At 33.9% G+C, this 16,456-nt stretch overlaps 1 protein-coding gene across 1 annotated transcript in view; it reads right to left on the bottom strand.

The window, feature by feature from the left end:
• Positions 1 to 750: 750 nt before the first annotated feature.
• LOC113497885 (sialin) overlaps positions 751 to 16,456 on the bottom strand; it is a 38,822-nt gene continuing 23,116 nt past the window's right edge. The window contains exons 7-10 of the mRNA XM_026877654.1: positions 6,462 to 6,609; positions 6,007 to 6,147; positions 5,425 to 5,510; positions 751 to 5,166 (exon numbers count right to left, since the gene is read on the bottom strand). Of these exons, the coding sequence (XP_026733455.1) occupies positions 4,993 to 5,166; positions 5,425 to 5,510; positions 6,007 to 6,147; positions 6,462 to 6,609 (549 nt within the window). The 3' untranslated portion in view covers positions 751 to 4,992. The remainder of the gene's footprint in view (positions 5,167 to 5,424; positions 5,511 to 6,006; positions 6,148 to 6,461; positions 6,610 to 16,456) is intronic.

The raw sequence follows: 16,456 nt of genomic DNA, 5'->3' as shown, positions 1-16,456 counted from the left end.
GTCATTTGTCGGGTAGTTCACACTGTTCAGTTTGGTCGCTTCGAAGACAGCATAGCTAGTTTGCAGTGCTATATCAATCATTCTAGAAATTATTTTGTAGATGTTTCCAACGTTCATTATTTTAACCACATCATGTTTAGTTCTTAAGTCGTGCCTTTCCTCTCTTACCTATGTACTATTGATTTTCGCTTCTTACAATATGTACTTATCTTGTACCAAATCAATGCTGATACCTTATAATAAATATTATATTACGGTCAAAGACATAATATTTAGACAATAATCTTTTAAACACCGTATATTTCAGTTTTAATTTTCTCTTTCAAAAAATTGTACCTATTCATGTTTATAAGATTAATTCTAGCCTTCCACCATATTGCCTCTTATACATTATCTTAGTTTATGATGATATATCGAGTGTTTGCGAAGCGACCAGATTTCGTATCGTACTGTAAGTTGGATATGTAATCAGTCACCATGCCTTGTATCGGTAGTGAGGAGCGAAAGCTTCGTAGGAACAGCTAGGCTATGCTAACATGTAATGTTTCTTCAATAAAGATATTGTAAGTTACCCACAAACTAGTTTTATTTGACTACCTGATTTAAAAGCAGTCTGTATATATTTAGTCAGCTAATTTTGAAATACTCTTAACTTTACAATACACATTTCAGAGGAATTTTACTAATGTACTAACTAGCTCAAAAGACCATAAGTGTTGGATAAGTCAAGATAAAAAAAGCTCATAAAAATATTTTGGTAAATTCTTTATTTTCAAAAAGAAAATGGTTCACAAAATTACGGAGTTGTCATGTGACATAACAATTTGTTACCTTATGACATGCATTAAATACGAAAATACATAAATATTGCCTTACATAACATACTGAACACATGCATTACAATCATTCGTAACCGAACTTGTCACTCTTCAATACATATTATATTACTTATTTAATCCTGTCTTACAGATATTGTATTGTGTAAACATAGAAACAGATTCTTTATGGGGTAAAAAAAATCAGCCAATACCTGACGATTTGCCTCTAAAGTACCGCCAAAATAGAGGTTCCGAGACTATTACCGTCAGATATCTGAGACTTGCGTTGCCCCGTTTATAAAGAACCTTAATTTAAGATTCGCAAAACTAAAAATATAATTAAATTAACTGGTAAGCTATAAAATAATTGAATGATAATTATCTCAAATACTAGATGGAAATAATAAATTGATTAATATTATTCGTGGTGACATTTTCTATTCATGTATATAAATTATGTAGCATGTGCAAACATGAAATCTTGACATGCGATCGAAATGATTTTTATATAAACTTTAAAATCAAATGCAATGCAATCAAATTAAATAATTCAGTGACAACGTTTCGAATAGCACCTACATTATCTTTATGTAAGTAAAGTCGGTAAACATGTCTCACGAAAAATAGATAATTATATAAAATGATTAATAAAAATACCCAAAAGCTCTGATGCGTACAACTCTTGATTTAATTACCCTAAATAGCCACGTCTCAAAGCTATTTTATAAAGGGATGTGTTCACAAAATGATAAAAACAACTTTATTTTATTAAGTTTATCGTAAAATATCAATTAAAGGGTCGAATACACGTTTATGGTATTATTACTAAAAATGCTTTCTTGAGTTTTGGGATACTTTATATAAGCTTGCACATATGACGTGATATTGGGATAATACTAACATATAGTGCAAGTTTCCACAGACAAGCTAATTAACTTAAGTAATTATTATTTTGTTTATACAATGTACTCTATGGACTTAGTTACCCTGCAATCGTTGGAAGGATACGGTCGTTTGTCTGTGGAAATAGTTATGGGAATAGACGGACGATGGTGAACAACAAAATAATTCATTAATTAATAGTGTAGTTCTCTAACCAGATATGTAAAATCAAGATTAATTGTTTTTTAATTCATTCAATTAAACTTTTTTTAACATTTGGTTAGAATACAACACTATTGAAATATAACATTACATTTTCCCTATAAATGGTACATTAACTAGCATTACTCTTAAATATAATGTATAAAACTCATTATCAGAGAGACTTATGCAACAAAATATAACATACAATTATAGACTAATACAGATTCTGATATGAATACAATATACATGGACATTGTCACTTAGCTAATACAAGTAATACATATAAAACGGTCCGTCTACCCAAAAACACAAAAGAACGGACGAGAAAACTTTTACGAAATACTGATCATGCTTTAGGAACTAAAATAGCCGTAAAACGATTCGTGTGATAATTTTATTACTCCATAATTTTGAGAGCTACGTTTGTAAGGGCACTAGCGAAGTCACCATAGACAAAGCTCTTTATCACAGTTGTTGAAATGCACACAATTACAATGCATTGTCCCTTGTAATAAAGCTAAGTGCGAACATGGCTAACGGGTGGGCCCGACATGTAGGACGTTTATACTATTTCATTTATGGAGAATTATACTGTACTTGTTGTTACTAATAAATTAAATCACGACAATATGGATACTTTAAAGCAAAACTTGATTCGTAATTTAGGCTTTGATAATGAAACAACGAAAATCTCAGACCGTAAGAAGTGTTTTGAAATAAAAAAATATTATAAATCCTACATGTCAAAAGGACCACCCTTATAATCTTAATATCTATGTCTTACGGTAAAAGTAACGAGGCTTGCCTATGGTTGGATGCAAGCGAAGCTGTCGCTTCACTGGTAAGCTATAATGGCTCTGAATTTTCCTAAACCTTCGACGTAGAAAAATAAATAAGATACTTAAATACTTACAAAATTATAATTCAAGAAATCATTGTTTTTGTCTGTAATTGAGCGAAGGCACGGTTTTTAGTCGTGGTACTTTGTGAGAATGTTCAATAATCACGTGTGTTTGACAAGTCGTAGTGGACTGGCTGGAGTATACTGAATTCAATTATTTACTAGATTTAAGGTTATCAGATAAATTTAACTGCCTGAAAAATTGGGAATATAAATTTGTGCCGAGTGGTATAGGTCACTGTGAGCGACGTGACGCGGGTTTGAAACTGATGTAGGACAAGCATTTGTGTGATCCACGAACGCTTATTCCGAGTATTAATCATTTTGTTTTGTTTTAATTATTTGAACCCGCACAAAAAAGTCAACTGCGACCCGCAAATACGTAGACACTAAAAGTACCGTTTATCTACAACTACAGCTCAATTACAGACAGAATTTTGCTGTCGACAACTTTGGTCCCCGGATCGGATCCGCCTTACACCTATCAGTACAATTTGGTAAGCGCTACCCTAACACTGGTATACCAGCCTATACGAACGAACTGGAATGTATATGATGGATATGTACTTAGCTATCACGAATAATTATGTTTGAGTTTATAAGTGACAAACGAAAAGCAACCTTAGTGCTTGGTCTTACATTTTCAATTAGGTTATCGCGTGATTTTGGACTGGGTAGCAAATTCCACCGTCATGTCTTAAAGTAATATACCTGCAGTCGTGTAAGTGAAGGAGTACTTCACAACTGGACTATTAAATTAGGAGGTGACGGTTTGCCCTAGCAGCCCTAGATCATCCACGTCTACTTCAATTCACTGGATATTTGGTGTATAGGAACCCTAACTAAGAAATATCAAATCATTTACATTCCATACCGCGTCCTCACAAATTGTCTAACATACTCGCATTACCAAAAGCGTTGAAGCAACAAAAATATATTTATTTGTAGCCAGGCGTCCGTTCAATGGATTATACTTAGTAAAAGAAAATTCCAATTAAGTTAAAGACAGTTTTCTGGAATATCAAAATCAATGTTTTTAACAAAATTGAACTCTATTTTCTTCAGTATAAGGTATAATAAAAGTGTCAATAAGTTGTTTTCCTTTTGTATCCTGCACTATTTAACTTGATAAATTCGATATAACACAGAAATCTATGTATTGTTTCAACATTTTTTTTATGATACCATCATATTACGTATTCTGGTTAGGTAGTAAGTAGTATAATCCATTAATGAATAAGAACGCCTGACCACAACATTTGATTTCCTGACACTTAGCGTTACGTATGAGTCGGGTTTCGTACGAACCAACCGTCAACAGAGTCCGTGGGCGCGCCGGTTCCATATAAATACATCACATTATATTTACACACTAAACAGCCTTTTTTTGAGTTTTTTTTTTCTTTATATTTTTAACAATACATAAGGAATCATTTTCTCACTTGTAATCGTATTAGAAGTGGGAAAATTATTACTTGTGCTTTCTTTTTAAGTTTTAGGATGATAGCAGTTTTTTATTTGTTTATAAATAATGGAAAATGTTTACGAATTTTGAGTATCTATTTATATATTATCAATTTTATTTGCTTTTTTTCCTACGTAAGTTTTGAATTATTGTTAAAATAAAAACTGCTATAATCCTAATATAACAACTTGTATAAACTAATAATGAAACTAATTTCGAGTCTCAAAATGTTTCATTATACGTTTTGTGATAATTAGTGAAAATTGTAACGAGGTGTATTATTAACAATATTCAGACATGCAGGCAATTGTTTATACAAAGCTACAAAAGTTTAAATATTTCCAAAAACACTGTAAAATCTCAATTTAGAAAACTTGCAAAATTTATTTTAATTGCTGATATTTATCTAGACATCCCTGAATTACAGCTGTCATAATTTTGTCCTAACATGTCTGATTCTCAATTAACTCTTATTACACTGGAATCAAAATTAAACTCTTGCGCATGTGGATTCGTACTGCATCATCGTATGACATTTCACATTTTTGATTGACATTTTTTGTACTTGATACTTTTTCTGACCGCAGCTTAGCTAACGAGGCTATTAGGAAAATAGAAGTACCAGCAACATCTTTAAGTAATTTGATTGATTTTATGCAAATCTAGTTTATGTAATGTGATTTAAGATTCTGATTCCAGTGTACCTGTAGCGTATCTCCAGCTTACGCCTTCTCCTCATTAAGCGGCTGTTCCTCGTTCTTGTCCGGCGTGGCGCTGGGCTTGTGCGAGCTCCAGGGCTGCAGCTCGCCGGAGCCGAGCGTCACGAAGCAGAGCGCGCCCGTGATGTACGTGCCGGCCAGGATGTAGAACACGATCTTCCATTGTTCAGGAGTGTTCTGGAGAGAAAGTATTAGGTGAGGATTTTTGGAAGTGTGGAGTGTTTCCGCGCGCGTAGTGTCTAACAGTCTGTCTACAAGTGCAACTATCTCACGTTAAAAGGTGTAATATCATTTAAACGGATTTTTATTTCATCAACTTTAATTCGCCTTTGATTCGATTATACAGGTCATTTTAGTAAACAATCAAAAAGACTTTGTTGCAAGTAAGCCTCTTTCAGGCTGTTTAGAAACTTTTTACGGAATATTCAAACTTACGTTATCCTTAGTGAGTTCTCCAACCATGAAGGTGGACAGCCAGCCTCCGAACGAGGACAGAGTGTTTGCCAAGCCAAAGATTGTTCCTGGAAAATAAAATCGTCATCATAAATCATCAAATATATACTAATAAAAACAAGGTTTTCTTTTATACTTTTCTTAGGTGCCATTTCACGTTAAAAGTCATTCCTGTCTAGTTGTGGTCCACACAACTAGACAGGAATGATTATTTTAACCATAACTAGTCGTTTTGACTAGCAACCCCGCCGCAGCCGTCATGATTCAGGACACCAGTTAGGTACGAAACTAGTCAGCTACCCGATAAATCTGCGCGATTAAACATTTATTAAATTGAGAGCAAAATTTACACTAGTTTCAAATAGCTTTATTATCACAAAATATCTACTTTAATTGATACTATCTAAGTCTGCCCGTGACCATGACACCTGCAAAGGTGTCGAAACGTCGGGAACTAAAATCAAACATTAAACCGCGATAAAATCCGTAAAAGTAGTTTCATTTCAATGTCTAACATTCGCGTAAACCTAAGAAACCACTATGATACTATCTAGTTGTACTAACCACTGAAGTTGGGTGCGATATCCAGACCGTTGCCGAGGTAGCCGGCGGTGACGGCGCCGTTGATGGTAAGGGCAGAGGTGAAGATAGCGATGGACCACACGCGGTCACCACCTAGGTAAGCTTGCGCGATCATCAGGAGACCTGGGAGAAAGAACATCGTCAAATTTAATTGCTATATAATATTATGGGATGTTTGAGCAATTGTCAATATTAACTAAAAATGTATTTACGTTCTGTAGAGATGTTGACCATATAACTTGTGTTAATTTTGATAATGGGAAGAAAATTACTAGAGGTACTTAAATATGACGTTTCCCTAAAAAGTTTCACCATGTGGTCGACTCATAAAGTTTAATTAACTGTAAAGAAAACACGCGCTTTACTTCGCTTTAACATTTTTAATAACAGTAGTTGAATCTTCACGGCCTGGACTTATTTCTAAGTATTATATTTACCTGGTAGGCCTACAGCGAATCCGGTGAAAAGTTTCCTAGCGGCCGTGGTAGAGAGTTTCCCGCTGCGACGGAGCCAGTCGGCGAGCACGGATGATGCCAGCGCGCACAGGTATTTGCCCAAGTAAGGTAGAGATGATAGGAGACCGTTCTGTTGACAAGGTATGTGTTGGTTTAGTAGTTGTAGTCTTCGTTTCGAGGCGTTGGTTTAAACAGCAAAATCAACTGGTATTTGATTAGTTTATTTTCGTTTAGCTTGAATCGAGATTAATAATAAGAACATTGTCAATTTCCGAACTAATTATTATATTTCAAAGCATTTCAATTCACTTAATGCTTTGCCTTTTAATTCGAAGATTATACCCGACATCAATCAAATGAGATTAATAACAAAACGGATTTATAACGCTAACAAATCTTTTGTTGTCGAACATTAAACGTCATAATCATTTCTGATAGGTACCTATAAACCGATTGACGTTACCATAATACAATAAACTGGTTAGTCCCAACTGCTATGACCTCTGTATCTTCCCTTGCCATGACTAATCGGGCTTTATACATCATAACTGAGTGTCAGATACATTGTGTTGGGTACGTACTGCAGCGATTCGTGAATAAATTGATTGATTGTTTGCTAATAGGTCGATGCCCCTCATGTCCTGCCCGTGTGATTTAAATTGTATTAGAGTTCCGCATGTAAGATAAGATTTTCATCGGCCTAGCCTTTTCTGTATGTTGGGTTCGGCTTCCAAAATATTTGATGTATTCTAACATAGCAATTTTCTTGGTACAAATTTCTTTGGTGTCGATTTGAATACATTAACTGGACATTTCTTAAATATGTTGCGATATTTATTGTTTTTGAGGAGGTTGCTTACAGACAGTTTTGTATAAATATATTTATTATTCTACGTCATTGTTTACATTCAAACCCTGCAAATATGACTTACTCATTTTGGAGACTCTTAAATATAAATAGGACAAAAAATACTTTTCTAAGATCCATAGTTTATCTCAATCTACATTTCCATACCTAGGCATGCTTCTAGGTAATAGTCACTCCCGTCAATTGTTTGCTATAACAATATGCAAACTTTCTATGGTTACGGAACCCAACTACCCAAGCATTGTGTAACAGTGTGGCGCCACTTGAGGCGTTATACGCAATGTTCGTCCTGTTTTGCTTTATATTTTCCTTAGCATTCTTGGAAGGATTGCGGTTTTTTTTATTTATATCCATTACTTATAGAAGGTTTTTAAATGAAGTTGTTTTGTTATTGGAACAATCACGATATATCGTCGTTAGAATTATATAAATTAGCTAAGTAACCCACCCAACCTATGTAGATAGAACTATAGAACTATAATAAGCAAAGGCAAATTGAGCAACACGAAAATAAAAAAAGGAAAAGTTTTTTGCAACCAAGACGTGAATGTATATGAATGTTTAAGTGTACGTGGAAAAATATCCTACTGTCAGGCTATTTTGCAAATTGTTTTAAAGGAACAGCAACTAAGTTATCATCATCCTAGACTTTTTCCAGCAATTTAGGATTCGGCTTTTCCTGTAAGGAACTACTTATCTGATCTCCTCAACCCTGAGCAACAAGATAGCCTTAGACTAGACAAAAACTAAGTTTAGTATATTTAAGTATGCATGCATAGATAGCCGAATGGCTGAGGTCACCAAGCCACACCTGCCGCGTCCGTCGTGTCGTGGGTTCAATCCCCGCTTAGGACTTGAGTTTCATATTTCATTTCTAAAACAATAATAATTGGGAGAAGGGCAGGGGAATAATGATGATTCTAAAACACTAACTTTTCCTGATACCAATTCCAAGCTTTATTTTAAATTTTTCAATGGAATCTGGAGGTATTTATATGGTTTCAAGCTCAAAACAAACTATCATGTTTCTTACCACAAATGTGGTTTGAATTATTATTGGAACACTCGTCTGCCAGTTATTACCGAGTCATTTTCCTACAAACCCTATATGGGACAAACAATTTAAGTGTGCGGTGCTTATGATGTTAATACTGTGAATAACATAGTGAATGTAGTGATGATGTAAGGTGCTTGAAAATTCTAGACGCGTCGTTGGTTTAACTTGAAATTCTCGAATTATTATGTCTCGGCTGTTGAGATTCCTTGATGAAATTTTTGCATTAAATACACATCGATATAACTGCGTATATAGTTGAAATAGATGTACTATTTATAAATCGATTTGAAATGCCTGTTAAAACACGTTAGCTATTTATACCTCAAAGTGCTATTTTTAAATCAACCTTTTTTTATTTTAAACCCCATGCAATTCTTTAATTTATGCTATTCTCCGAGTACACTTTGCATCCGTTCGCGTACGGCCGGCAACAAAATGTTATTGTCACGATCATATTTTTACTGTACTCAATCAAATTCAATGACTTGCTGTTGTTCTCTCCGTCCCTACTATTGAATGTGATATAATGTGAAATTCGTATTCAATATATTTTTTTAATCTGTCTGGCTGACTTATTATGTTAACATTAAAACATCATTAGATTTAAGACCGATTTTTCAATCGCCAGGTAACTTTTATTCGACGAATATGTTTGACGTTTTGACAACTTTTGTATAGAAAATATGTCAAACGGCCATATTTATTCCTCAAATAGACGTTATAATTAGTTAAATTAGATACGTTAACTGACTTTCCTTACTGACTGTACACTCGCCATACATGAGTCAGCTGTCTAGACGAGTGGGGATATTCTCTGAATTTCATTATGCCTTTATGATGCGTAGCGACGGATTATCGTAAGCAACTCATAAAAGGAGCTTTTATAGCGTCTGGGATAACTCTGCTTTGTTTGTGACCAGAAGTTTATTGGTCAGAGGTTATTAGCTTTGGATGCAACTATTTTAACTGTGTTTGATACTGTTGATTACAATCTATACATATAATAAAATTGTAGAAAAGTGAAAACTGTACATTGAAGATTTTTAAAAAAGAATAATTGCAGGGTGGTCTACGAACGATTCCGTTACCGAAAATATGATTTTTAGAATTTTTGTCTGTTTGTCTGTTTGTCTGTTTGTCTGTTTGTCTGTATGTATGTCCGGAAAGATCTCGGAAAGTACTGGATAGATTTGATTCAAATTTTCAGAGAATACCAACAAGAGGTCCGGTCAACATACTTTTTACTTATTATCCCGCTTTTCGTTACAGGGGGTGAGCAGGAGCCTTTTATATCTATAAACAAATGTCAAATTATCTCATAAACTACTGAATATATTTTATTCAAATTTTGCATAAACCTTAGCGTACACATGATACAACAAATATACAAAAACCAACTCTGCAGGGGGCATGAGCAGTGAAGTTTTAAATTTTTGGATTCACCCGTTACATCGTGTAATACAATTATGAGGTGTATTTTCACCCCATTGAGTAGTAGGCAGCACGGTCATCAATTTACACAAAAAAAAACATCACGCTATTTATCTTAAGACTTTTGGCAGAGCAATAATAGGATTTTTCGAAAATAAATCATTTTTACAAAATTAGTCATTTTATTCTCTTTCAATTCTGATATAGGCCTACCGCGACTAAGAAACATAAACTAATACGTTTTTTCTATGCAATTGTTACCGTAATCGGTACATTCTTGAAGGAAAGGAACATAATTATTTTTATTGATGTACTAAAATTACTCAAGTTCAAATGTGGAATGCCGTAATATGATTTTGTATTTATTTACGATAGGATGTGATGCCCTATGTTTTCAGCTCGGTATTGTTGGCGATGCTACTCCAAGATCAAAACATTCGTAGTGACACTCAACCCAAAGTTGCATGTAGTTCATATTGATCTCATCTATAATTATGCATAACAAAAAAATTACTGAACGACACAGTTAATTATTACCTTGGTTCATCTGTAACAACTAGCAATATTTTTTTTTCTTAAATTTTGCAACAGTACATAGGCCAAAAGTATTTTGGATAAAAAAGCCCAGAAAACTTGCATAAAAACTGCATAATAGGTATGCAATGTGAAAGATCTATAATACCAAAACTATCAATGAATAGACATTATGTATCTATTGATAGAATAATGTCTACTGATACCTGGGATTTTTCAATATTTTAACGATTTGATCGGTCTACATCCGCCATTATAGAGACCATTATAGAGTCCTTCCAAAAATTCCTTTAACAATTTATTGTAATCTTTACTTATTTAAAATTTTCTTCTTTCATTGCCTGGTAAAAAAAGGGGAAGGAACGAGACTGAATGAGTTTCTGAGATCCAGAATATCTGAGAACATATTTTTGGAAATTTCCCCAATAAGGCTGATAATAGCGTGTAGCTATCAGCACTTACATCCGTCATACAATGTCTGGTAAATTCATTTTGGCTATCGGTATCAACAGCGTAACCTCATAACCAACCTCATGTAGTCTTTATTTAAGTTCCATTTATGCAGTAGGGATGACGGTAGGTATTTTACTTCAATGATCGTCAGGTAGGTTTACGAATAAGATACGTAATTTTTCTTTGTAAATTGGTACTTACTGTACCAATTTACAAAGAGAACTCACTAATTTTGAAAAATCTTATATCTTATGACACTACGTAAAATCCACAGTTACCGAGCCCGACTCTCACTTCACCAGCTCCGTCCACAAAAATAATTTGAAATCTTCTTTATATCGTCAGAAAACATCGTGTGTGAAAATAACAACCGTCTGGCTATCACTGGTCCTGAGAAACAGCCAGGTGACAGACGGACAAACGGACACCGGGTCCTCAGTAATATCGTTCTGGTTTACCTCTTTGGTTACAATACAATAATAATTTTATGACACCTCATAATCACTGTCATAATCCGTCTAGCAATTTCAGGTGTAGGCCGGCCCAAGAACAGACGTGCTCGAAAATCATAACCCACCCAAGTAGTAAATGGAAAATTTCGAAAGTAAAACATTTTTAGCAGAAGTGCTAAGACTGAGTTATACCTTCTGTTATATTTTCCTACTTGCACTCCCCCCCCCCCCGATCTCCATTTTTAAACGGATCGATTTGTCAAACATGTCTAAACGAACACTCGCACATAATTCACGTTTAAGTTAAAATAGTTCAATTCGTTCGGAAGCTATGATGTGACAGACAGACAGGCAGGCAGATATGTCAAAGTTTTTATTAACCCCTCTTTTTGGGATTAAATAAGAAAAAGTCATTAAAACAGCTGTGAAATATTTGACACCAGGATAGTATCGTAAACGATGAAATGTGTTTGATTCAAACATTTGATAGTCTTTGGGCGGCGAAACATTCATTATAATTTAGAAATAAAAAAAGCAAGCTTAAAATATAAAAAAATGTTTCATTTTCAATATTGCATTACATTTTTGCGATGATCGTTATTATTAAACTTCATAGTTTTTCACATCTTGAGAATCACGCAGACAAAGTCGCGGGCAACAGCTAGTTCACAATAAATGTTTCCTTTTATTTTCTAAAATTTTGATTGTTTTTTATTGAGATATACTTTCGTGTTCAAGAAAGCAACACAAATCTTCTCCAAATCTTTTATCGTCTTTTTTTTCATTTATGAAAAAAACTATAAATTCTGTGTCCCTGGAAGAAAAATAAGCCTATACTTTCAAATATTTTAATGTATTGCAGATTTGTAGACATCAATCTTCAATTCCTTGCCTAAAACTTAAGAGACTTCATCCGACAAGTTCATCCACAACCTATAGCCATTTAAAAACCCAACCTCAAATCATGACCTAACAATTTACGTGAACATTCTAGTGTTTCTTACGAGCTACACAATGCTAGAGTTTTGTTAACAACTAAACATTTTGCAATGTCGCGCTTCGCAAGCCACCATCAATGGCACTTACAAGACATAGCTGTTGCAACGTCGTATTCTTGAATAGCCCTAAAATGGCGGACCTAGATTACGATGGTTCTCGTTGTAGTTTGCGAGAAACAATTACGTAAATTGAGGTACAAATAGTTTTGGGAGATTACTGTATAAAGACAGCCGTCAGCGTTGTGCAAATTTACAGGTATCATACAACATTTATTCCTAGCAGTAAAGTTTAAAAAAAAAACTTTTACGTAGTTTTTTTTTATTTATTGGCATTGAAAGCTGCACATTCAGGTTACCGTTTAATATTTTTTCCCATACATTTTTCTGCACAACAAGCAAGGTTCGCCGTTATTAATTAAACAAGCAGCTAATACCTAGCTTAGCATAAGCTAACTATAATGACTAAACATCCTACGCGTTCCATTATATTTTCAACCTACGCAAACGTCAAAATATGACTAAACATAAACGCTAAGCGAAATTAAATGCTTTCACTTCTACTTCATCAGCCTTGCAAAACCCACTGCTGGGAATAGACCTGCCCTTGGTTATATTATACTATTCTCTATTTGTCTGTCTGTCTGTCTATCTCTTGCTTTCACTTGCCAAAGGGTATTACAATTATACAGAGCCTTGACCTACAACGGTTTATGGGAAAAAGCAAGGTTTTTCGATGCGTCACATATGATCTTGCGTAATTCTGACTATTCTGCATAAACCTTGAGAATGTTAATTAAAATCTCTTTAATGATGTATGAATGTTAATTATGTAGACGAGACTTGTTGCAGTTGTATCATCGGTCATATTTTAGATACCGTGGTCTTTTATGGATGTTGCATACGAGGTTTTTTGCAATACAATTGCGCACCACGAAGGTGAAGGAAAACGATATTGAACTGACTTCAAAAAGGGAGAGGTTCTCAATTTATCTGTATTTGTATTTATTATGTTTGTTACCTTAAAAATCCAGACTGGATGAACCGATTTTGTTACTCTATTTTATTCATCGTGAAGTAGCTGTCATTTAGTTCCATAAATTTTATCATGTTTATTTTTACGTCGGTTGCTAATTATGCTATTGCTAATTATATTATTATAATTCTTTTTTGTAAAAACGCTATTATTGTGTTTGAGAGATAAAACCAACTAATTTAGGAACAGAAGCTAAGATTCACAAACTTGTTTTAATAGAAGCTAACAATATACAAATCACTTATCACGTGTCACAAATCAGATTAGAACTTGGAGTACTTCCTGAAGATTATGACATATGAATGGTACTTCAAATACAAGTTGCACAGATCGATAGACTTGTGGGAAGAAGAATGGACAGCAATTTACACTTATCATTACAGATCACATCACGATAATGGACCTTATCTCTTTGCTATAAAGTCGGAATCTCTGTGTAGGTGATTGTACAATCTTGAAATTTCAATTGTAAACTAGTGTTTGTGATTGATTTGACATTATAATGGAATCAACTTGACATTTATTGGATATCCCTTTATTGAAATGGTTACTGAAGTTTAGATAGTGCGTATAATGTATGTTATGTCAATCAACAAGAGTTATAGGCGTGAGGTTGAAATGTATATGCTGAATGATATAATATAATATAATATAATGTTAAAGGGGTTTGCAACTGAGAGGGGTAAAAAAGGTTTTTAATAGAATTATATGTAGGTATGTGTTTTATAGTTTTACTATTACTTTTTTGGCTTATAAGTGTCATATTGCAGGGCAAAGGGAACTGGTAGTAGTAATTCCCTGCTTCCATTTATCGCGGTCATGAGTGGGGAGGGTTTCGTACGAAAGTCTCCAGCTCGCCATCTCTTTTTGGGCCTGTCGTGATTTTCCTTTTATTGCCCTGTTCCATTTAAATTTTACTGCCGTTCTATATCGGTTTTTTGAGTTTTGGTTCGTTTGCAAAAATAGTTGACTAAAATTTTAGATTTTCATTTTAGGGTCTAACTAATTAGTTTGCTTTCTGAGCTTAAGGTTACATTAACTGTTCTATAATATACAGTTAATACATAATAATATATTATAGTATAGGTAATCTTCTGATATTAACTCGTGTATGAATTATCTTTCGATCGATCTATCCTTTCTCCTGACAGAGTTAAGAAGAGTATCTTTACTCTTTTAAACTCAAATACTGCAGACTCGTCCTAACTAAAGAATAACTGTTTATTAACTAAGCGACTCAACAAGACTGCATTCCTTTCTAAATATAGACAAAACAGAAAAGCGTTGGGAAAAATTACCGGTTCCACTACGTACTGGGAATTTCAGGAATTTCGTTGTACTGTACAATTGCACTAACACAAGACAATACAATAGTCTTTATTACAAAGAGGTAAAGACTATATTTCTGAGTGACCCTTCCATAGAACAATACTATAGCCTTTATTACAATGTGGTAAAAGCTATATTTGTAATGTGTTTACCTTCTTTTAGTTGAATGTTAGGCACACATACTTGTATTAGGGAAGTTGTTTACTATAATTTTGTAGTAATTGCAAGGCATTTTGAACGATTTCAACAATGTGTCTGGAAATTCCAACTATGTCGATATGTGTGTCCTTAAAAGCGTCATATGTGTGTCGTTACCTATCTTATGATGGTTGAATATTACATACATATTGTTTTTGTCATAAAAGCTGTCAAAAACAATGTGGCGTACTTCCCGATGTTTCACACATAGAATAATCGAGTTATCAAGGGTAGATATGGTTAAAATGATGTAAATGTTCGGAAAATTGCAATATCTTCAACAGCCTTGGAAACAGATCGATTAGAGATCCACAACCTTGTAAGGAACCGTTTAAAATGCCGGAACACTTTGGAGACGCGGTAGGAAATGTAATAAAACAAACAAGGTTTCACACAATGTAAACAAAATTTAAATAAACTGGAAATATGACTTCGCTTATTGTCAGATTGAAATAATCGTTGTCTTTATCCGATATCGAGAATTTACTAGGCATGGCGAAATGCGTAGTTACTACGGTAGTTGGTAGAAGAACTACGCTAGAACAAGCGTTGGCTTGAAGACCCAACCAATGATTGAAAGTAATCGTCTGAGTAACATTTTTTGATAAATATTGTGACTGTCTAACCAAATTAATACCACAAATTCTAAATAGAAAAACACCTTGAAAACTTAAGAAATATAAGGGTCTGTAAGAGCTGGATTAAAAAACGTATCAACATTCAAAATATCTTCAGACCAATCCACGCTTCACAATGATCTGCTATCCTATAGATGAACCCAATCTTCTATTTCTCAATAGCACAGGCCATTGACAGTTAACAGGAGTGGGAGCCAAGCAATGAGAAGATCTGGTGCATCCTTAATCATGCCTTCCTATTGAAACCGCCGCAAAGCGGTATCGCTTGTACTGTTGACATACGAGTTAAGAAAACTTCCTTTCTGTAGTTTAATCGTTGTTTCCGTATTATTGGTAGTATTTAGTAGTAGGGATACTGCCTATGCTAGTTTTTTGTGTATTTTGATACAAGGACGGTAGTCGGTATCACGGTTCACGAGACGTAATGTTCACTTAATGTTTTCGGCTGGGTAAATCCTTTTCCTAAATAGATATATCTAGGAAAATAACTATAGAAAAGACTTAAAGAAAAAAAGCATTGCAGTCTGAAGCAATGTTTTTATTTTAAGTAAGCCTATAAAATCGTTTGATTGATTATTATTACACAAATTATTGCAGAAACTTACTTAAAACTAACAGTTAATAAGGCTGCCATTTTTTAGCTTTAAGGAAACTCTTTTTAAGTCAGTAATTTATTTATTGTTGATACAAATTTATTGTTTATCGTATTTTTGCTTTTTATAGATTAAACAATAGATAATTATCTGACTTTAATGATTACATTAATAGTACATATTTTAGTTTGGTTTACTCCTGTATTCGTTTTCTAAACAAGGAATAAAAATGATTGTTCCGTTTATTTATTGTTTAAAAAAACTTTGCCATCTTCATCTGAAGTAATGTTATTGAGAAACATAAAAAATATTCTTTTATGTCAAAACAATTATACTACAAAGACTCCGGATTTTCAAACGACGTAGCAGTGAGGCCATGATTCAGAATTTGTA

The sequence above is a fragment of the Trichoplusia ni genome, chromosome 10 (genome assembly GCF_003590095.1).
Source record: "Trichoplusia ni isolate ovarian cell line Hi5 chromosome 10, tn1, whole genome shotgun sequence".
Lineage (NCBI taxonomy): Eukaryota > Metazoa > Arthropoda > Insecta > Lepidoptera > Noctuidae > Trichoplusia > Trichoplusia ni.
Note: the sequence above shows the minus strand (reverse complement) of the source record. Positions and strands in the feature narration are given on the sequence as shown.